Source organism: Chiroxiphia lanceolata, chromosome 5, assembly GCF_009829145.1.
Source record: "Chiroxiphia lanceolata isolate bChiLan1 chromosome 5, bChiLan1.pri, whole genome shotgun sequence".
Taxonomy (NCBI): domain Eukaryota; kingdom Metazoa; phylum Chordata; class Aves; order Passeriformes; family Pipridae; genus Chiroxiphia; species Chiroxiphia lanceolata.
In genome coordinates this window covers 7,362,650-7,386,872 of record NC_045641.1, presented here as the reverse complement: position 1 = coordinate 7,386,872, position 24,223 = coordinate 7,362,650, and the positions used below count along the sequence as shown (strand labels likewise).

The following is a 24,223-nucleotide window of genomic DNA, read 5'->3' as shown; positions in this document are numbered from 1 at the left end:
AGGAGTTTCTTTGGGAGATATGGGTGGGATTGAAGAAAGGAACACCCTGGTTACATTACAGACTGTCTCTGAGGATACAGGCAACCCATGGGGTTTGATTTCAAAGTGTAGAGCCTTCAGTGACTTCAGTGACTTCCCAGGCACTGAAACCAGTCAACTTGATGTGCTGAGGATTTTGTTAAAGAAGTTTCCAAAGGTCGAATACACCTTTCAGACCCAAGGACAGTGCATGGGGCAAAGACTGGAAGTTCCAGACCCTCCATAATCCCTAGCTTCTTACATACAGTTTTGTACATAAGTACTCACCTCTGTTTGTGTTTTGATTTTTTAATGGGATGGTCCTAAACATGGTCCTAAAGGTCCCTAGCCTCTTACATATAGTTTTGTACATAAGTACTCATCTCTGTTTGTGTTTTGATTTTTTAATGGGATGGTCCTAAAGATGGGTGCAATGCATTAGCCTGAAAATGTATTTGAGATGTGAGTGAGTGTATAATGAGGTGCACTGAGAAGAAAAGGGTTTGAATGCTCAAGTCTTTCCCAGAGGAAAAGAAAATTGCATGATGTATAGAAATATGAGGCACAGTGTAGCGAAGGTGTCAGGTCTCATCTGAAATAATGTAGATGGTGTTGGTTAGTGCTGTTCAGGGAAGATAAATCCTAACTCATCTGGGTAGCAAAGGGTTTCTAATGGAAAGAGACAGTTTTTTGCTCAGCAGACTGCTGGAAAATCCATAGAAGGCAAAACAAAAGCTCAGAAGAAGTTTGGTTATCTCAAAGGCATCTAGAGGTAAATCATTAGGAGCTAGAGCTACTTCCTTGAAATATAGTGTCAGCACAAAGATTAAGTACTAGTTATCCATAATTGCAGATTGGAAATTAAAAATGCACAGTAAAACAAAACCTGAAAAGTTTTTCAGCACAACTATGCAAAGCTTGACTGCAGAAGAGGAACTAGCTTTGTGGATGAGAGATCACTCCCCCCAGGCTCTTTTAAGTGAATACTATAACTAAAAACAAACAAAAAACCCACCCACCCCAACAACAAAAAATTGAATTGGTCGAAAAGTACTGCTTAATTTCACTGAATTCCATTACTCAGGTGCAAATTATGTCAAGTCACACAAATAGAGCTTGACAGATCATGCCACAGCACTGGGGAATGCATTTCCAGAAAACAAATATAACTGCAGCAGTGATGCACACTTGCAGACTCCAAGGCCTGTATTGGGACTCCGTGTTCAGCTGGACTCGTGATAGCTGAGTCCACTGAGGCCATAATCGTATAAATGTCAAATTAATATTAAACAACCATAATATGAAACCCAGGGCTTTCAAATTGAGTAAGATGGTTATTGAATGTTAATTACTATGCCACTATTAAGTCATACTCTGAGTTATGACATGTTTATTTTCTAGTTATTAACCTTCAGGGTTTTTTAAATTAGGGTTGTCCCAGTACACCATTAGTGTTAAGTTCACACACGCTAAATTAAATAGAACATAAGCTGGAAGAACATCGGAGATCAGCTTTCAGATACTTTTATGTCAGGTTTTTCCTTTAATCTACATCTTTTCTTGCAAGAGGTTTAAATGCCACAGGCTGTTTCATGAAGTAGAGGAAATTCAGAGTTTTGCTGAGAACTAGACTCCTTTTCTGGCTTGCTTGGTGTGGGGTGTGATAACTGAGTGAGGGTATATAGGGGAATGGGAGCTTAGACAAAATTCTGTATGAATGCCAAACATTAAAGAAGACAGCCCAGCTGTGGGCTGGAACAGCTGTTCATGGGTGATGGGAGATGCCATGTCTGGTTGAACCTGCCCCATTTAGGACAGCAATAGCTCATGGCCAAGGCTGCCCAGCTCCTGCTGAGCTCAGAACAAAAAACTAGTGCTGATGGATGGGAGATGCAGGAGGTGCAACTGCGTGTCAGCTCCCACTGACCAGCAGGAGATGCTTTGTCTCCCAGATATCTTGCACAGGCTGAAGGGGGACCTGGAAAACAGGCTTCTTTCTCATGTTGAGAGGAAGAAGGTGGTAGACCAACTTCATCTCAAAACTGAGAGATGCAATTTTACCCAGCCTTGTGCAAGGACAGTAGGTCTGCTCATAGGTCAGAGTACATCCACTGCTGCTGATGGGAAGCCACACTGCTTCCCACTCATATTTCTTGTATATGAGTACGGTATGCTGCTGTAAACCAGAATTCTTACTACTGGCATAACTCTCTCTGGACACTTCAGTTCTCATACTTACACAGAAGAGTTTTTTCTGGTCTGCTGAGGTGTCTTGAAAGTGGTCTAAGGCTGGACATTGCCTTGCGATTGGCACAGAGGCCACAAGAAGTCTTGGTTCCTTTCCCAGCCCAGGCAGCTGTCTGCTAGAGGACTCTGGACTAGTCTTCTTGTTTTGCCAGGTCTCACCCTCACACTTGTGGAAGAAGTGTGCAAATTTTTGGAAGGATCTTTGTACTCCAGCGATAGTCACCATCACGAGGAAGTGTATTCAGAGGGTCCAAGAAATATTTCTGTCTCTAGCTGTGGTGATATATCAGGACAGTTCTGTTGTATCTTGCCCTTGTCCTTACAACAGATGATATTTCTAGGACTCTTCTTATTCCAAAGCAGTGTCTGTCAAACCTAATTAGTGTTCAGACATAAGTCATCTGGGGAGTGAGACTGCTTAGCAATGAATGAGCAGCCTGTGGGTTGCTTGCACAGATCTACAGACAAATGATTCAGAGAGGTTCAATCAGGGAAGCTTTCAACACTCAGATGGAGCCAGAGCCTCTGGTTTATATCACTCATGAACAGCACTATTTTCTTAGTGAACAACTGCCAAAAAAAGCAAGGCAAGGGAAATGTGCCAATCAGCAAATTAGAGATGAGTTTGAAATCAATCCTTCTCCCAGCCTGTGCCATATTCTAGGTGTCCACCCAACCTGGATAGATTTCTAGAAATATTTTCTGTAATACCTTCTCATTGAGGAAAGAAAGACAATAATTTCTCTAGCACTTGGAAGGGAATCCTTCAGTAACTTCACTCTCCAGAGTGAAGGAAGTGGAGGAAGAGACTGACTTGAGACCCTTCCCCTCATATATCTATCTACATGTGGTGGCTTCATTTGGCAGTCTGATGGCTCCAGGAATGACATTTCTCTTCCTACATAGTACTTCTTTGGCAGCTTGGAAAATCATCCTTATCACTGCATTTATAATTATCAAAAGCTTCTAAGAGAGTTTTCACGGCACAGTCCCAACCCTGCTGGGATTTGTTTGTTGGGAATGACAATGACTTTTAGACCAATTGGGTTGGTAGATGGGAGCATAGGAAGGTAAGTAGAAAAGTAAACTCAGTAAATTCCTTCCAGATCTTTTTTAAAGCTGAGTGAATAATTCACAATGAATAATTTACTCGTTGGCATCAGGCTTTTATCTTCTTTGGGGATAAGCTACAAGCAAAATGTAGGTCCTCAAATTTGTCTGTTTGAATTATGTGAATATTTGTTTTGTGTACTTCCCTATAGCTTGGTTAAGCAACTTAGACTTCCCATCTGTGTTCCCTGTTGCAGTTTGTTGTATGAAGTGGTTCCTCCTTGGTTTATTAAAGCAGAAGCACTTCTGCCATGGCCATTCATAATGCAAATTCAGTTTCTGGGACTAACACATACTTGAAAATAATCATTGAACATTCAGCAAACAATTGAGATGCACGAGGAACATGCAAATGGCTAAAGGAAATTCAATAAACTCAGAAGCTTTTCATACTTTCACATCATATATTCTTTTCACACCTCTGAGAGCTCTTTGTCTTTTAAATTTCAGGTTAAATATTTACAGGCATGGCATGAACTTTCACATATCTCAAGGTCCAAAGATGCTTGTTGGGCTATCCATTGGTTTCTTGGATGTGTGATTGTCTTGTAAATGGGTATGATTCAGGTCATGTCATTTCTTATGGTAGTATCATCAACTTTAATGTACTATTTTCCTGCCACAACAATAACAGGACTTGCTTTATTAACTTCTTGTAAATTGAGGTAAAGACTTTAGCTTATTTTGATAAAATAATTTTGTCTACACTTTTGCTGAATCAAGTGGCTTCCTAGCACTTGTCATGGCACTAGACAGCATTTCACTCTAACCCACATCTGTGATGGAAGAAGGCAAATCACAATTCATATCAAGAATTTTCATCTCTCACAAATGTCACAGGTGACTGGAGGGAGGACTTTGACTTTTAGTGGTTAAACATACATAGTAGTACATGGAAAATTTACTTTCACTGAAAACCAGAGCTCCTGTTTGCTCATTGAAGAAAAAAAAAATGGAAACAATAAGAAATATAAACTCAGTACCAGCTGAAATCAAGTCTTACAGTTAACCCTGAGCTCTGTATTGCCTTTGTTCATACCTTTAATAACAACTTCTCTTCAGCCTCCTGTTGAGAAGAACAGGGGCCCATCAGGTTCTGTGTGTCCATGAATAAACAACATGCAGAGGGTTTTCCTACCACCTTGTACTACCAGAACCTCAAATTACAAGCCCAGCAACCACCAGCTCTAATGATGCATGGCATATTTATGCTTTTATTGTCCCTGTCACCAATGGTGATAACACTGGATTTGGAGGATCTGTCTCTATATACACCAGTCTGCAGTGCTTTATGTCTTCTTACTAGTATCAAGTAAGATCCAAAGTTTGCCATAATAGTTTTTCTTTCAGTGATTTCAAGCAGTTAATCTATTAAAAAATTGTAGCACCTAATTATCTTAAAATACAGGGGGGGGGGAACAAGACATCTAATCAACTCTTTTCTTTTGCTAATAATTTTAGACCTTGAAACAAAACCACAAATCTGTAGTTTTAGCCATTTATCCAACAAGTTCCTATTAAAAATTGTTCTTATCTCTTGACAATCTGCAGTGAATAATGATCTATGTTTTTTCCTCTTGTGCTGCAAAATTTATTCACCTAAATAGTAGAAAACAGCTAACCTGTAGGTAAGTTTGCAAATATACCTTGAAGCCATAGATCATATACTTGTACACAGATGGCTCCCCATAGATGATCATTACTTTGAGACTTGCAGAGCTCAGGGAAATCCTAGAATTTTCTCAAGGACACCACAAATCATAACTAGCTCCTGGTGTTTGATGGATTTTACCCTGCTCAACCGCAGAGTGAGTTCAGGAGCTAAAGATGAAAGAAACATCCACACTTTCAGATTCTTCATTTTAGCCTCATCCAAAAATGTAGGCTTAGGCTGGCTCCTTAAAATCACTTGGCAAAGGAGAAACCTTGTTTGTCAGACTCAAGAGCTGCTGAATGTGTTGTTTCTGAAGTCCCTCCTTACAGTACTTCAGGTTGGGTTAGTGTAGGGAAAAATGTAATAGCCTTGGGATATTTGTCATAGTGCTGTTGAAATAGATTTAGTTACATATTTTATAATTTGATGCCTTAAGATATATTTTAAAACTTACCTTAATCTTGTATTATGCATATTTTCCCCTTTCAAGAGACATTTAAGTAGCCTTTTTCTCCACTCCTTGTAACAGCCAACAACCTGCTCATCTTCAGGGATGAAGACAAATCTCTGTGAAGGGATGGGAATAGATCATTTTGTATGAAGTTCATTGCTTCAGATGGCTGTGAGGCAAAGGGTGACCCACTGCAAACAGTCAAGATGGGCCCTGTGATTAGAAAGCACCATGAATCTTTGCCTCAGATCTCTGGTCTGGTTGAAGAAAATCACTGAAGCTCTTCAGTGTTTAGGTACCTTAATGCATTTAACAAAGCTGGGACCCTATTCTCTGTCAGTGGAGATGACATATCCAAGGGTGGAGACAAGTATGACTGCTGGCACATGTGCATTCACAGGAGCTACACTAACTGCAGTGCAAAAAATCAGGTCTCTGAAACAATGCAGTAAATGCCACCTCCAGGTGTAGGACAAGGGACTCTCTCTGAATGTTGATGTCTGTAATGCAAAACCAAGGAGGGAGGACCTCAGAAAATGCTTTATTGTGTGCCCATGAGTGTTTCTATACCATCCCTTGAGAGGTGACCCCTCTGTGTACAAGTGGCTTCCCCCTCCCACATCTCTTGATGGACAACCTGCTGGGAGGAAGGAAACCCCTGTCATCACCATACAACATTCAGGCTTGGTGCTGCAGCTTGTGGGGAGGGGAGTGCATTTACCTGATCTGTGGATTTAAATGAAAAAAACCGAGTTTCCCTGTATGCCACACACCTCACAACAAGGGTGATCCCCCTTGGACCTCTTGGAGGTATGGATATGCCACAGATATCCTGGATGACCTTACTAGGGCAATGTCTGCAATCTCCCATGTCACTGTGTCCCCTTTGCTAAAACAAGATGATAGGTGAGCAAGAGAGTTTGGACAAGCAAGTGCTCTGATGTTGTGCACACCAGAGCTGACCTGCCAGATGTAACTTCCAGAGCACAAGGAAGGATTGCTGCTGCCTTCATGGAGACAGTAATTTGATTCTCTTTTCTATCCTGCTGCCAATTTCTACAAAAGTTGCAGGAATGACATGTGTCAGAGAATTCAACTCTGGTTGAATTTGTCTCAAACTTTTAATTGGGTTCCAAAATCATGGGGGGAGGGGGGGGGGAACATGCACGTGGGAGTTGTAAGATGAACAGACATTGTCATTAGATGAAGCCTAACATTTTAGGAAATGAAGCCAAATTTCTGCTTGTTCAGAGGGGTGATATCAGTGTGGATAGACTGAAATCCAGGAGGCTTCTGAGCCCCACAAAACAGGGGTCTGAGAGGTCTGTCAGGGCACACCTGCATCAGAGCGCTGGCCTTCCTACCAGGGTGCTCTGTTTATTTTTAAAGGCTTTAAAGAGCCATCTTCCATTTACACCCAACGTTTAAACAAGGGGCTTATTTTCAAGGCTAATTTGTCTCTCCGTCTTAACCGGCCGCATTTTCACAATTAGCCGTCTGTGTCCCCCCGAGCCGCGGGAGCCCGGCGGGAGGCTGCAGCATCTCCTTGCGAAGGGAGGGAAGGGGGGGCTGCCTGGCTGCCGTCTCCATGCGGTACAGGCAGCGTGATCAGAGCGCTAACACAACAGCCTGTGTAATTACATGTTCCTGGGAAGTGTGTTAGCTCCATGGGGAGCTGAGTCCATTTAGAGGGGAGGAGGAGGAAGAGACTTTCTTTGGGGGGGGGGGGGGGTAAGGTGAAAAGGGTCAGCGGGTAGCCCAGCTCTCTCTCGAATACGATAAAGGTAATTGTTGCTCTCAAGTGAGCACCGGGTGCTTCCTGGCTCTGGCTGCTCTCACTTATTGCTCATGTCTGTGTTATGCAGGCGTCTGCTCTCCAAACCAGGCGCAGCAGGGCTTTGCGAGAAGAGAGAAGAGGTTTGACCCTGTTGGAAGCGGTACGTGGCGATGTTTGACGTTGTTTCTGCGCTAGCATCACCAGGGCAGGGACGAAGATGCAGAGTCAGGGGCACGGCAGTTCTGTGCTACCTAGGATTTATTTAGGTGGAGGAAGGAGAGTGGCGATTAAGAGCAATTAATGGCAGTCCGAGTGCAGGGGGAGGATGGCTTGGACCTAACCTGTCATGTAGGTGTTTGATATGTGTCCTGTGCTGCTGCAGCTTTCTGTGGTGGCGTGTGCCTGAGCTTTAAATATCCTGCAGTTCTCGATATCTTGTTTCTCCAGCCGTCTCTCTGTTTCATTTTCCTCTTCTCTCTAGTGTAAAATTTGGCCTAGCTTAAGCTTCTTTCCCTGGCTGTGAAGGTTATTTCCTTCCCTCCTCTCCTCCCCACCCCCTCATCCATCCTCTCCTCCTCTTGCAAATGCTCTCCGACCCTGATTTGGGGTTTCTCTCCCTGCAGTTAGCTGTGGACTCTGTGGATGCTTTGCCGTGACGAAGGGCCGAGGGCTGACCAAGTCGTGGGGAGGATTTGTATGTAGGAAGAGGAGATGGCTGTGCAGCGTGCTCCCGAATCTGCTCTGAGCCTGCTGATGGTGAGTGCTTGCTGAAATCCATTTGGGAAGGGGGGGGTGAGAGAGGGGAGCTGCACCGCATGGATTCAGGGCTCCAAATCCACGGGATGATTTTGTGTGAGCTGCTGCTTGGCTTTTACAGGTCCCAGGGAACTTTGCAAAGGGCTCATGTAGGGCTTGCATGGAGATATTCCTCCCATGATGGGTTTTAGTGCATCTAGACCCATGCTTAAGGCAGGATTTTGAAGTCACCTTTCCGGCATAGCTGGCACTTGCGTTCGGGGTTTATCCTGAGCTGCAGTTTTTCATTTTGTTCATTATATCAGCGTCTTGAATTCCCACATCCTCCTGCTTTCTCCTGCTCTTGCCCTTGCTGATTGTGACACAACTTAAATGATGAGAGGGAGAACTTGATTTCTCTGCTGGCTGAGAGGTGTGTTGTTAGCTGTGACTGGGTACTCAGCTGTGGTATCACTTGGGGAATGGTCCTCTAATGCAGAGAATTGCCATTCAACTAACTGCAGACTGTGTCACATCTCCTACTGACTGCAGACCACGGGGTAATGACTAGTATTTATCCGAGCTATTTGCTACAACGTGTTGAGCCACTGACCTACTTCTCGAAGTTCTGCATATTTATAATATTTTAAAGAAGATTATTTAGCAAACCACGTGGCTGACTCTAGAAACACGCCAGTGTTCTGTTGCAATTAAAATAAACCCTTCTGGTGGGGTATTAGACAGTTGTTTAGCTTTACTGACTTTATTTTTTTTTCTTTTCCTCTCCTGTGCTCCTCTTGCCATTTTCTGTGCAGCAGCATCAGGGATGGTTTTAGTGTAAGATCTCTGCTGGATGTTTTTCTGTCTAAATGTCAGTGTAATGTTTCCGCTGGAGAGTTGTCATAAGGAGCATCTGTGTGTGCACATGTGCGTGTGAATGCATAGATATATGGGCATTATATATATATTTATATAATTATCATTACTGATCTCTCTCCTGATTGCATTAGGAAATGGTCCCTAGCACTCAGAGACATGATGAGTTAAGTAAAGGGAATGCTGCAGGATAAGAGCCCTGTAGTGCCTAAGGTTGTTAACAAAGGTCAAGTTGAGAAAAGCAAATTTTATGTCCATTACTCAAAATGCTAAACATGCTATTAAGCCTCTGCATGGTTTGTTTTATATTTGCTTGCTGTGCAAGCTCATTTTATTTCCTCTTGCTTACCTCTGTCCTTCCTGCCTTTTTAAACAGCCTCTATTTCTCTTTCAAAAATAAATTGATGGGTGTCTGTCACCCCTGTGTCATTGTTTGGGCTCAATATGCTTCTAGTTTCACTACCCTCTGAATTCTCAACTTAAAACCCTCCTCCAGCAATCTCTGTACTCCTTGAACAGACCTTGTCAAACTCTGGTGTGGTGCCAAGCTGCCAACAAATTTCTCTCCTAAATCACAGCTTTCTGTGGCTACACGGCCTTGCCCTAGTTGTTATTTTGAGATGTGTTGGGTGTTTCTGCAGCTCTGGCCTGTAATCACGACTCCTTGGGTCTCCTCACCTTGGACACAGCCCTGGGCTGCTCCCAGACCTACATGGATGGGCTGGCTTGGGTTGGGTTGGGGTTCCACAGCCAAAGGGGTTCTGCCTTTGATCCTGTGGATGGCTGCTGGTGGTGGTGGTGGGGATGTATTTCTTGGCTGGGAGAGGATTCATGCAATGCTATGGGCTCTGCTCCTGGATTATCTAGTACTAGAGGTTGGTTATGAGTGTGGAAAAGGTGATTTGGTGTGTAAAATCCTGCACTTTGCAAACTGCCTCTTTCGCCTTGGATTTTTCTTGGGCTGTGAATCAGTTTAGTTAACTACAGAAACCTCATCCTTTCCCCTCTGCTCTGCCTTGGCTTTGATTGCACGCCTGAGCAGGCTCCCCTTGAATCAATAATAAATTCTTGCATAATTCATCTCACAATTAGCAGCTATAATGGCATCTCTTCTAAAACTGCCACCCTCCAGAGATTCAAAGATTAGATGCCTTTGGGAAGTCCGCAGAAGTAGCTTTTAATACTTCGGTGGGCATCCTCTAGTGAGAGTTTTCTTTTAGCAATGAGGAGTATTTCAGTACTGCATTTCCCCTGCAATAGGATGCAGAATGTGCATTCAACCATCCACTTTTTATGAGACATAATCAGCATCAGCATTTGGCAGTGCTGCATCATAGTCTGAAAATATCTCCTTCTCAATGGGGTACCTCAGAGCACTTTGTGCTGCAAGTGAAGAAACCAAGGTACAGAGCCATTAACTGACCTTCCGGGGGTTCGATGCAGTGAAATCAAGTGATCCAGATCAGGAGTTTGCTCATTCCAAGCTTCTGTCTGGTCAATTAAGAAAGTTGGACATTTTTGGGGTATAGGGTTTCGTTCTTATGGAAGGACCATCTATAGGACATGGATATCCAGCACCACTGTGCCCCAGCAGAGAGAGCTGCAAGAGGGACCATGTGGCATTTCAGGGTGCCAGCTGTGATGACAGCTCATGGTGACTTACCTACTCCTGGTAAATGCTACCAGGACATGGTGTTGATGTGGCCCAAAGCAACTCCAGAGAGCAGATCAGTGGGAAGCTGTACCTTGCTGCCTTTATCTAACCAGAGAATCTCATTACACCTGCAGGCTTAGGTGGACAGATCCTACTTCTGTTTACTGAAAAAAAAAATTGACAATATAATTAATTAATCTAAAGTGAATTGGCTTTTATTTTGATATTGTTTTCTAGGCATTTTAATACTCAGGTGGGTTTTTCCTCCTCATTTATAATGATTATTTTTTCTTTTTCTCCCTCCCAAGTCAGGGAAAAAACTCCATGAAGGAGAATTTCGGTCTTAAACATATATTTTCCTAACATAAAGATGTTGGTTTCATACAAAGACTGCAATCTGCAAATATAGCTGCAACTTGTCTATTCTGGTAAATATCTTGCATTACAAATGACTCTGGATTTTGCTTGGTCTGCAGGACTCCTGCCTTTACCTTGCTCCAGAGATCACAGCAGATGAGAGACACTGCCTGGTTCAGCGTGGAGTAAATTGGGCTGAACTGTGCCCAAAGTAACTCTGCCTGTAGCATTATCAAATCATTAAAACAGAGTTTCCTCAGTTTCTGTGAATCAAGAGGAGGGAACATCAAAGCATGAAATAGCAAATACCGTGTCTTGCTAGGAACAGTAACACCTGCAGTGTTAAGATCATTAATGCTGATGGGAGTGTGATACCAGTAGGATTTTATGTCTATCTTATTAGTATATTGTAAAATTTTAAAGCTGCAGACACATTGATTGCACAGATTTTAACAGCACAATAAGTTATGATACCTGGTGTCTCCTGAGACAGCATTATTGCACCTCATGAAAATAGATCTTAGAGACTTGACCTTCAAACTACTGGGGGTCATAACACTAACACTAATTAATCTGTGTTAAGTGGCAATGGAGGTTCCAATGAGCAAGGCATACAGTTCAGTGTTTACCAATTAATATAAAATGATCTTAAAATGGTAAGTGGTTCTGTTTCCAGGAAAGCTGGCTCCAGCTAGCTCCAACTAGATGCATTCCACTTCTCCATCAGAATGAAGCTTTTTGCTATTTATAATACAACTTTACTCTCTCTGGTCCGTATATATAAATACTTTCTTTGAAAATAACAACTATATAACATAAGAAAAGAAGTACGCTTGTAAATTAATGGTAACTACTTGTGTTCAGAGGAACATCTTTCATTTCAGGGGACTGTGTGATGCTTTCAAAAATCATTATTTTGTGTCTGAGCTGCATTCAAGCTGAGGCTGGAATAGAGCTGCTTGCGAGATATCCTAGGTGATCTTCACTACATGGGACTCAGTGATCTCTATACTTCAAGGGGAAAAAAACAGGGAATATGTAGCATTAACTCAGTCTGTGGTGTTCACAATGGCCAGGATGAAGAGTGAGAAAAGCCCAATATCAAGGCTGCCAACCTCGATGTTTCCTTGTTCTACTGGGGTTGAAAGCATTTCAATGGATGTCTAAGGCAGACACCTGCAACAGGAAGACATGTGAAAACTGCTCTGCTTCTAAACTGGAGCATAAATAATTGGTATCTGAGTGTCACTGTTCACTGAAAATCTCAGATTTCTACTGTCCTTCCAGACCTCCTTTTTAAGAGAGTTCTCCTGAATCATCCTTCCACCCCTCAAGCAAAGATACACTGGAGTCCTCAAAACAACGTGAGTCTCCTTGATCTGATCATTTTTCTGAAACGTGGCACCGAACACTATAGCATAGCTCTTAAAACACTCAAAGATTTACCTGTATCCTTACTAAATGCTGGGAGGGCCATGCCCTGACTGGTTGGCTTCTGAGGTGTCGGACTTGGTAACATTCTGGATATTCCACTAGTTATTTCACATGTTTAACTGCTAAGTTTTATGTCTGAAGTCTACTCTTGTGAAGAAGAATTTGGCAACTAACTAAAAAGATATAGAGCATCCAAACCCCATTTAGACCTAGGACTACTCCCCCCCCCCCATAAAGCTATGTTTTGTCCCTCTCAAGCCTCTAGACAGATTGCAGCAGCACAGCTCATCTTGGAGGATCATATTAAAACCTTTGGGAGCAGCAAGGTTACAGTGGAAGGATGAGGTCATTTTCTGCCTCTCTCATCTCAGACTTAAATTATTTCTATGTTGACAGTGTGCAAAAGCCCTCGACATTCAAACCTCCTCGCTGCAACCTCATCCACAGACCGCGTTGACCTGGAAGGTCAATGCTTGGCACGCTCTTTCCGCAAAAACAAAACCCACTCATTCCTTGCCATTGCACAGTGCAGAGGTTAATGCAGCTCTCAGCTGATGCTGAAGCAGTGTGACGTGTCAGCAGTGCGTGACCGATATACCTCGGTCTGAGTGTGAGCAGCACTGCTTGGGAATGAGTAACGCCTTCCCCTGGGAACCGGCTGCGCCGCCGACATCTGGCCCTCTTCAGCTTCATGCCCAAAATGAGGTCTGTGGGGACACTTGAGCAGCAAGAGGATGTGATTATGCAGTTCTCTCCATGCTCCTTCCACAGATATTTCCAGCGTGCAGGTGTGTGGGCTCCACCCGCGGCCTTCCCAGAAGGTCTGGGCGGGAGATGATAATGCACCACGGCACCTGGAGGTCGCTGGGGAGGAGCCGTGCTGGCAGGAATTCCCTTCCTCCCTGGCTCTGTCCTTGCTCCAGCCAAGCAGTAATTTGCTAATGGGCTTCACGAGCAGCAATAGCTGAGCTGTGCTGGTTGCTCTTTTAGAGGATGGGATGAGAGCAGCAAATTCCTGCTCGGTGCTGTGTGGCTGCATGCTACCATGGACTGGGAATTTAGCCATTTCTTGTTGATAATTTCCCCCATAGCACTGAATTATATATGAACTTTAGTATTTGCCTTTGTAAACTTGCAGTAAGACTTCAAACACAGTGATTTAATTCATCTGAATGAGATTAAACACTCCCTGGGATTACTCTTGGCTTCCCTGTGGTGGATGTCACCTTTTACCCATATGAGCGGCAGGGTTATAAAATCATTATCCTTCGATTCTGCTCTAGTGCATGCCATCAATTTTCTTTTCCTTGTCCCTCTGCATGAACATGCTGTTGAAGAAGCGGACCATAATGTTTGCACATCTGAATTCTCCTGTTTATTACTACACTTTAAAACAGTAAGAGGCATTATAGGTTTATTATTTTTTTTATTATGAATATGGCTTGTACCTTGTATTCCAACTGCTCATTCTGAATGACTGATAAAATTATCTCATCAGAGATGTGGCTATTGATTTTTTTTCCCCCGATGTTATAGAGCATTGCTATTTGTAGAGGAGAATTAGTGGGCACTTGAGTAAATTATCATTATGATTAATTGGAGACTTTCTACCATTAGCAAGAAAGTAACATATTAACAGATTGAAAAGATCACTAAATGTGACAACTCCTTTTGACAGTATATAAAAGAATCATGTCACTTCGGCTTTTTAAAAATAAAATGCATTGGAAAATTTGACTGATATCCCCAAACCAAAATAAAATGTTAAAAATGCTGCAATTGCCATAATAAAAATGCAATGTTATGAATAGCTACTAATGCATTGGAAGGACTTGTAACATCGGGAAATTGTAATTTTTCCTATTCTTTGCCTTCTGGTTACGAATGTCATACTTCCGTAATTACTGTACTCATAATTTCTCAGTGTGGCAGTGATCCAGCCCACTGGCAGGCTAATGTGGTTAGCACATCAGGGCTCCAAGACGTACAGAAGCCCCACGTGGATCCTTCCTCAGTGCATCCCATGAAAATGCAGATTTTTGTGACGTGGCACCTAAAGCTGTTGTGCTCAGGTGGCCAGTCCTGCAGGCGCTCACAAGATCTGCCAACACCAGCGACGGCTTGCTGAAAACAAAAGCCACCAGCTGGATGGGGGGTGAGAGGCACTGGATCGAGATTTGGGCTCTCCCCAGCCAGCACACTGTCCCCAGCTCTCCACAGCCACTATAAAGGCGGCCAGGGAATGTGTGTTTCCGCCCCTGCCAGCACTGACAAACCTTGGGTAAACACTTCCCTGCTCTCCTCAAGACAGAGGAGAGCATATATTTTGCCCTCACATGTCTTAATTCTTTCTGCTTTTAAACACTGAAACTTGCAGAAGTCAGTTGAAATCAGCCATTTCACAAACAGGTTTTAATGACACTGAGCATCAAACTAACCTGAACCCATCATCAACTTCTAACGATATGAATTTTCTTTTTTAAAGGAATTCTTGAGCTGGTCTGAAGCTGAAGCTCTCAAAATGTGATTGGGGGTCGTGCTTGCATTTTTGAATGGTCTTATCATATTAGGGAGTCCTGCTAAGCACCCTTATAGCACACACCCTTATAGCACACACTCGTCCAGAAGCAATGCCTGAAATGAAGCAGTATTTCCAAAATCTTGTTGAAAGGCACTGCACCAGCTGTTCCTTGAGAAACCTCCCAGGCATGAAGAGATCCAGAGTGTATCTGTATTTCGTGGAAACAAAAACCATAGTGAATGCCAGAAACCTATTTAGAGGAATGGATCTACAGACAAAAATCTTATCAGCTTTTTGCATCCTTCATAGGATCAAAGCTAATAATTCCCAAATTAAAGCCAGCACCTCCTAGTGCCAGCTCTAGTGCCCAGACTTAGATTTTCAGGTCCCCTTGTATTTCAGTGATCATGCTGACATACAAATAGCTGACCAGGAACAATGACACTTGATCCCCAAGTGCTTAATTTTCAGGTCATGTTGCAAAAGCCTTGCTGAAATAATAAAATGTAATGAATGAACAGAAACTGGGAGAGCAGAAAACTGGGTACAAAAATAATCTACTCTCTTATCTTTGTAAATCAGTTGCAGAGACATCGAGGCACCACACAATTTGGTGAAAACAGAACATCCTTTCCCCTTCCAGTCCTTCCCCCAGCACACACTGCCCACCTCCTGCCAGTGAAGGGATGCTCTCTGCAGTGTGTCCTTCACTGTTCTCCCTTCTCTCAATCTATTTACAACCACCAGAGAGCTGAAAATTATTTTTAGGGAGATTTTTCTAGCACAGAAGCAGAATTCACACAGAGCCTTTCTCCACAATATTTTTTTATCTCTAGGCAGGCTGTGATAATCCTCATACTGCAAGACACTCGGCTTTGGCTCCCCATAATTTGTGTGAAGTTAATGGAAGAGTGTCGTAGAACATATGTTTGGCTTAATATAGGTTCAAGGGTTTTTTTAGTCTAATATACTAAAATAAAATCCAGGACATCTTCACAGTAAATAAGATTGACAAGGTTTTCATTTTTTAATAATATGAGGCTAATTGAGCTGTAGTGGTCAGAGCACATTGTATTTCCTGGTAATTAATTGCTGGCTGTGGTAGTTGACTGCATAAAACTATGCCTTGGGCCATTAACCCCAGGTCGTTAGTACTCAAGGAAATGTCTAGTGAAGGTCATTATTACTGCTGTTATATAAGCTATTGTAATAGAAAAGAGTTGGCACAAGCTTTTCAAAAACCCATTTCACCTGTTCTGGTCTCATTTCAGAGGTCTGGCAGCAAAGGCTGTTCCCAATTATTCTGCATTTACATTAATTTTCAGGGGGCTAGAGTTTGACCACATTCGTAAAACCAGAGATCAATTAATTGGAGTGTTTGAGAGGTTGTTTGCTTAGCTTTACGTGGCCTAAAATGTTGGCCTTTCCAGAGGATTGACACAGATTTTGTTCATAATGTGAATCCTATGGGGCTGGACAATGACTGAGCAAAAACCCCAACCCACACCCCTCATGTTGGCTTCTTTAGCAGCAAGGCACAGACTCTGGGTGGGTGGATGTGGGGCAAATGGGACAGTTGTTGCTCGATGTCAAACCAGCGGTGTTTGTGTCATGATATCTCTGTCTTGGATGGAGTTCCCAAGGTTTGGATGATGGACCAAAATCAGCCTTCTCATGTAAACAAGGTTTTCTCGTTGCCTCCAGAAGGGCTTCTAACTTCCAGATCAAGAAGGAGCTACAGGGAGATTTGTGTTTGTACTGCTCCTCAAACAGCTCTGTAGGTCAGATTTCCCAGAGCAGAAGAATGTACCTTCCTTTAACAAGATATTAGTAATAATAATTGCACTTATTTACTATATTAAATACAACTTTATGTGGAATGCTGTTTTCTGTAATCACATCTTTAAAATAGGATGAGTATTTTGCAAAGACCAAAGTCCTTGAATCAGTATTGTAAGACTGCTGGCTTTAGTGATGGTGTGAGGAAGCACTTAAGCTTCAAATAGACAAAATTACAGACAGTAGAAAATGGTACAAGGAAAACGATGGGGAAGTTTTGTAATTTGCTGACATCCCTAGCAGTGGAGTTTGGTTTTTTCCACTTTGTAATTTTGTTTTGTAGTCAGGAGTTAAATATTTCCATAAGAAGAGACCTGTTTTGCCTTCTTGATCAATACAGAAACTTGTTTTGTCACCACCTTTACTGCAGTATATAAGTAAAGGCTTATTTGTTCAGAGTCCCTTACTGATGGAGTGCCTCTCTTGAACTCTCAATCTAATCTCCTCTGTATCTAATATCAGTTGCAGTAGCTGGTGTTAAGAAATAATAAACTAAACACCCTGCTTACACTGGTTCCAACACAAATTTTTTCGTATTGTGGGAATGTTTTGAGCCATTCTTTTATCAAAGTTGTGCTACTAGACTTCTTTGATCAGGTAGTGCTTAGGCCATTTTAAAGAATTTCTCATTTTTTGATGTCCTATTTAAATTTGAAGAGATAAATAATCATTCCTGTGAAATTTCTGTGAGAGCTTTGATTCACCAGTAGGAATTAAACCTTAGCTGCAAAGTCCAGAGGTGCCTACTGTCTTGGACCCAGATCCTGTTTTGAAGGTTCCTGTTTGGTTTGTATCTGTTTAGGGATTTGCCTGAGATATTCCTTCCAAAAACATGTTTCAACATTAACTTTCTACATTTTTTCCAACAAAATACACCTGTGCTCACACTACAAATAGAATGTGTCTGTTGTGGCTAACCCTGAATATATTTGGGGAGAAGAGGAGAAAATGAGTGCTATCCACTTGCATGATAAAATGTAAACTGATGGCAGCGAGTTACCGGACATTTTAAGACTGCATGAACATGTGGACAAACTGAAAAACCCCAGCAGTTTTGTACATGTTGGGAGTAAGGAACAAATCCTATTTGGAATCTGCATCATGGTCCATGTATAACAAAGCAGGAAGTGGCTTAATTGCCAGAGCTTTTGCAAATTGAATAATGTATAGTAATCTCTGAATAAGAGAGCAGTCAGTTTTAATTTTTAATAATCTTTAATTAAGTAAGCATTTGCAACACATCTGGTATTAGTGCATTAACACAACTGTCTCTGGATAGTCAGAGTCATTCTTTCATATATAGGCTGGTGTCAATTGATTTTCCGTGGTCAGTAGGTGTAGTTGAGTCTGTTTAAGTTCCATAAAACTTCCCCCATTGCACAAAACCATTCCTGTCTGAGGGAGAAGGATTTGAGCTTTCTTCTCTTAGGATCATGCTGGGAATAGCGTGTAAATCCATATTATTCTACTTATCTCCATGACATTTCCAATTTCTACAGATGCAATCAAAAGAATTTGACTCATTGATCTTCAAACTCTCTGACAATTTCACACTCTGAGCTGAATGGTATGAGAAGTACAGTCGCCCCATTGCTTTTCATCAATAAAAGTTTTTACCTAGATCAAGACAGCACGTTTGAGCTATGAATCTTGGAGATTGTTATTGGTTTACTGGTGGAATATTTATCTTCTAACTGAAATGAATTCTTAGATGAGTCATTGCACACATACCCTGTCTTGATATTTTTAGGTGCTAAAGCCAATATTTCAATGAGTCTGGGTTGGGGAAAATTGTCCATAATGTTTCGGATGTACAATTAAAGTGCCATCTGCCTCTGTGGTGCTGCAGATGTGTAATTGACATTCACTACTGATTTGCCTCTTGATTTTCTGCAGACACTGAATGCTGTAATTGTTTATATGGTATGATCATAAATATCCATGTGAGAATTTTCCTCCTCATGTGTTCCTAAGAGAAGTATCACTACCATCCCTAATACTCAGGAGATGGATTCATTAAAAGATAATTTGCAGACAGCTAAACCAAAATCTTACAGGAATACAGTGAGTAAGTAAAAAACAAGTTCTCAAAAGGAATGGCTTAGTCCTGTAGGATCATTGTTTAATATAGGAGAGCTTGTTGGGAAAACGTAAAGTGTTGATGCAAAATCTGGTTACCTTTTTGCACTGATTTAAATGTAGGTTGTAGCTGAAAAAAAAAATAGTTGGTATTATTTTCTCCTCTTTTTTTTTGCAGAGATGGAAACCTTCAGGGGAAAAATTTTATGTAGAGTAAACCCAAAAGGTCAACTGTAACATCAAAAGAACTATTTTCTCTAGGGCAAAGACTATTTAATAAAAAACAGAGATAGAAACCACAGCAGTGAATTCTGAACAGATGGGAAAACAGAGATGTGCTACTTTTTCTATTTTTTTTTTCCACTGTCTTTTAGGAAATTCAATCACTAAAATCTTGATCAATCAGCAGGTGTTAATTTTACCCTATGAATGGCTTCTAAGATTCTTCTTCTGGGAATACTTTAGGACTGACTGCTGAAATAAAAGCAAATGTGACCTGTAACTTCAATGACAGGAGGTTAGTGGCTCTCTTTTATATTTCTGCCCTTCTTTTTAACAGCAGTGGCTTTTAGCACATTGGTTAAATTCACTATGAATTGTCCAGGGCTTTGCATTTGGCTTCAAAAAAAAGAAAAATTGGTGGTATAGAATCTGAATCTGGCTTTGCTGCAAGTGACATTTTGAGTGATCATTTCCTGAGCCCATGCCTGGCTCCCAGGAAAAGTCAGCTTCTGGGTGCTCAGAGAAACCAAGGTCCATTTTGCTGCAGCTTGTTCCCTTTTTGCAAGCCGTTGCCTGTACGTGGCACTCGGCATAATCCAAAAGGATCCCCCATGTCTTCCGAAGGCTGAGCACTCGCTCTCATATTTCAGTGTCTCTAATGGCAATAGTCTAATCATACGGAAAGGACGTCATGGCTGATGGGTACAGCATGTCACTTCAGCGACAGTGAAAGCAAAGGACCAAGCAACAGGCTAAGGATACTGCAGAAATAAAACACAGGGGGTGCAGGAGAGTGTTTGGGGAGGAGAGATGGAGTCAAATCCAAAGAAATGGGGTGCAGGGCACTGCAGATAAGTCTGGTTCTGTTCAGGTGCTTTTTCACATCTTTATCGCTGTCTGCAGAAATTCACCAAGTTAAGGAGAACCAGAGAGACAACACAGGAGAATCTGACAATGTTAATGCTGTTGAACATTTGCAGTAGGGAGAGGAGCTCCTTTTCTACACAAGACATTTATTCACAGTCTTGCTGGGTGCTCTGTGATAAATGCAAACAGAAATCCATCTAGAGCGCAATGTATGGTTAATTTTACCCATGTATCTTCTTGTTGAGGTCCAACTGGGCTCTTTAACATGGAGAAATGACAAGATGTGAGGGAAAGACACTTCAGCTTGTTTGTTCTTGTGGGTTTTATTTTATTTTTAAATTTTATTTTCAGTATCTGTCTCTGTTTCATGGAACAAGCTTTTGGATATGTTTATTGCATAAATATTCATCTTCAGGCTTGGCTTATAGTTACTGAGAAGGTCACCCCTGAAGGGGAAGGCTGCGGTCTCACAGCACGTGTAGTGCAGTGCTTGAGTTGAGCACACCAAAAATTAGGAGACATTATGATAAAGAAAGATATGCAGAGGGGACTGGACTGTTATTAAAAGGAGCTGGAAACTTGCACAGATATGGAGGCAGCATGAAACTGGGACCCCAAATCTTGCGAGGAATATGCTGAGCATCTCCCTGTAACATACATCTGCTAACTCAGCAATACCATAGTCTTGCTGCTACTCTCTTGGCTGAAATGTGGCTTATTCTCTTAATTGCACTGTACTACAGAGAAATAAATCAGCCATAGAGCTATTGGTTTGCATATTAGACACTGACTGGATGAAGTGTTCAGTTCCTGTTAACACCAAGTGTCAACAAAATGAGTTTTCTATCACTGTTTAATTCACATGCTTAAAAATGAAACTCCAATGACAAATTTAAGCTTTTGCTCAAATTAAAAGGTCAAAAATAATTTTCATTGGATACCTACCAGGATTGCAGTTCCTAAAAAATGACTTGAATACCTGGAACTGCTTTCCTTTCAGTAGCATGAAGGACTAAGAGACAGTGAAGGGGAGAGCTGCAGTACCCATTTGGAAGTGGGAGTGCAGGAGGATGCTGGTTTCAGCTCCTGCAGCACATTTGTGTTTGTATAGAACAGGTGGTAAGAAAAGTGGAGACTCATCCAGAGAGCAGGGACATGGAGCACAGGAGTCCAGTCATCCAACAGAGCACTTCCCAGACCAGGAGACTTAGAGAAAGAAGAAAGATTTACCTTCTGGATCCTTCCTTTCCTTGTGGTCCTGGCAGGAGAGAGAAGTGAGTTCTGGAACATTTAGCTATGGAGGCCTCCTGACAGCTCACATCCCACAGGCTTAGGAGTGGCAGTGACAGTGATTTCCTTCTTTGGAGGCGATGTCTCTATGGAAAACAGAGCTCCTGCTAGTCCTCCAAACAGCAGCTGCCTATTAGCAGCTCTGGTGACACCTCATTCCTCCGGAGGCCTCAGCTGCAGGTGACAATACGCATTCAGCAGAAGCCTTTAAAGTTGCTTTGGCCCTCTGCAGCACTGCTCTGTTTATTTTGCGTGCTAACAAGTTGCAGCTTGTGATTCCCACTGGATCTCCAAAAGTACATGAGCAACCCTAGGGCACTAGTCCCTTGTTCTCCCAGGCTGGAAGGACCTCCTTGTGGGAAAAAACCAAGTTTTCTCTCCTCCAAGTTGCTTCCACTACACCTTTGTTCAATTTAATTCTGGTCCTGCCAGTCTAAATAAGAAGGCAGCTTCCCCTCAGAGAAGTGTTCAAAGCTTCACATAAAGTGTCTTAATTTCTGTCATGCAGAGCTGTACGTGGCAGATATGAGCTGCAGCGTGTACAAAGGCACCACAGTGCGAGAAACCACAGCGAGGGCTTCCAGAGCACAAGATCTGGTGGGGGACTCTGCTGTGATTAGAAAAAGGGTTGTATTATTGCCAGAATCAAATTATCTGAAGGTGTCCTGCTGGTAAGCAGTAAGTACAAGCTGTACTGAGTCCCAGATTGGTGAGTGCAAGAGAGGTACTATTAGATCTTTAAATCCCTCTTTGAGTTAAGTTGGGTTTTGTCAATATTCTTATCTAAAACCTAATGCAAGATGTCTCAAGATACAGGCCACAACTGAAACAAATTTTATTTTTGCTTCTACGCATTAATATTCTGTTCCTCAGTTTTGAGGAATGTTTCCCATCAGAGTTTTCCCTTAGGAGTCTGAAGGGCTTTGCTTGGAAGAAAAAATCGATGGCTCTCTTGTCCTAACCGGTCTCTGTCTTTCTTAAAATAATCTTTTCTAGTTGTGGGGCAGAAAAGCCTTCACAGGACAGAAGTCAAGATAACTGTAGCTGAAAATTAAGCTTGCAGGGAATTGGAATCGGATTCTGTGGGATGATCTTTGCCATCCAAGGGATCAGGCCAGAGTAGGTGTTACCTGCAGCCCAGCTGAGATGTGGTAGCTGGGCATGTGGATGCTCCCCTTCTGCTCTTTGTGCTCTTTGGCAGTCTGGATGAACTGATTTTCCTTAGCTTTGCAGCAGAAAAAATTTAACTCCTAGGTGTCAGCTGAGGAACAGTAACCTCAACTGCTTCAATTCTGACAGTTAAGGTGGTCTTATCATTCCCTATTGCACTATTGATGCAACTATCTAAAAAACCCAGAGATACCATGTTCTGAAGGTGTGCTTAAGTTTTTAGCACAGGATAGGGCATCACTGACAGTGGTAGATGGATTTGCTTTCTTTCCCCCTTATAAACAGGACTCAACCTCCTGCTAGGAATTCACTGCTATCTCCCTTCCCACGTCCCGACAATCAGCTGGGATCATCTAATCCTTATTCCCTTGCTCACAATCATACATCTCTATGCTACTATGCTGCTGCTGTTCTTGCATTAGTATGGCACCAGGATTCTCACTGGGAGCAGGAGTTTTATTGTAACAGAAACTTTTCAAACATGGTAAAAAAATTAATATTTCCTTTTCATCCTTGAGTCCAAATCTTTTACATCATCATAAATTGGACATTTGTCTCCCCTGGGTGGTAAGGATGACTGCATCCATTGCAGTTTTTCCTCTGAGGAAATTTATAGTAAGATTTAAATATGAAGCAAATGGTCCCCTTTAAAGTTACATATGCTAAAAGAATGTGACTTATGAATCTTGTTAGCAGTAATGGCTGCATGAGAATATCAAACTCTTAGTCAAATCAAGATTTTGCTATGATCCATCTCACACTAAAAGGGTTGCTATAAATTTTTGTACTGTGCCAAACATTTTTATGCACCTCGGGTATACAGGGTGTGTTTGATGCTTATAGAAGTTGAGTCTGTTTTGCTTTTGTTGCTAGCTACTGGAGGAACACATGCAAGTGTTTGTGCTGAACAGAATTATAACTTATCTGTATTGCAGTGTCAACAACAGACAATGCTGCTGTCTGCAATAAAAACAGCAGATAATATTAAACTGCAAATAAATCCTTCACCTTGTGTTGGGAAGACCAGTGTTATTTTCGTAATTTCTGGGGGCCAACACAGGTGGTGTCTTCAGCTTAGAGCAGATTCAGTGTAGAGTAGTGATATACTTAAAATTGTCTGTATGAAATATTCACAGAAAAATTTGCTTCACGCACTGAATATTTGAACAATTAAAAATCTGTTCACTGTCGCTTTCTGGCCTTGGGCTAAGCTAAGGGACTGGCTCGAGGATGATGGTGGTTGTAGCCTGCCAGCTGAATCGTAGCTGTGGGATCATATTGGAACAGTCAGGAAGACCAGCAGACCTAGAGGACTGACATGGTTTTAACCTCAGCTGACAATTCAGCCCCACACAGCTGCTCGCTCACTCCTACCTGGTGGGACTGCGGAGAGAATTGGAAGGGTAAAAGTGAGAAGACCCATGGGTTAAGAACAATTTAACTATTGAAATAAATCAAATCAAATAGTAAATTTTAGGGATCTAAAAGAAACCTGGAAAGGAAGTTTTCACAAAGACATGTAGTCATAGAACAAGGGGTAATGGCTTTAAACCAGCAACATTCTGCCTGTTCAAATTCCTGGAACCTTGGTTCTTTTATGTTATATGTCTTTGAAGAAATTACTTTGTTTTAATGTCATAATAATTGCTTGACCACAGCCAGCATTTTAGGGCTTCTGTGAATTCTGGGAGCACCAGAGTAGTCTCAGGGGCTCAGCCTGCCCCTCATCACCTTTCTGAGCTGGGGCACAAGTCTTCACTGGCAGGTTTGTTTGGATGTTGTCTCAAACTGCCTCTCTAGTGATGAGGCCATTTCACAGTGCATCAGTGAGGTGGATACCCTTGTGGCTAGATCTGAAGGAGGTTTTAGAACCAATTCTCCAACATTACATTAAAAAATAAGGAGGGGAAGCAGGGGGCTGT

At 42.1% G+C, this 24,223-nt stretch overlaps 1 protein-coding gene across 3 annotated transcripts in view; it reads left to right on the top strand.

Annotated features, from left to right (window-relative positions):
- The first annotated feature begins 7,370 nt into the window (after nucleotides 1-7,370).
- Nucleotides 7,371-24,223, top strand: part of FRMD4A (FERM domain containing 4A) — a 364,535-nt gene continuing 347,682 nt past the window's right edge. The window contains exons 1-2 of one of the 3 annotated variants that reach the window (XM_032687618.1): nucleotides 7,371-7,417; nucleotides 7,881-8,013. In XM_032687618.1, coding sequence (XP_032543509.1) covers nucleotides 7,969-8,013 — 45 coding nt within the window. In that variant the 5' untranslated portion in view covers nucleotides 7,371-7,417; nucleotides 7,881-7,968. Of the gene's footprint in view, nucleotides 7,418-7,478; nucleotides 7,606-7,704; nucleotides 7,783-7,880; nucleotides 8,014-24,223 lie in introns of those variants that run through there. The other 2 variants (XM_032687617.1, XM_032687619.1) reach the window with 2 other exon arrangements.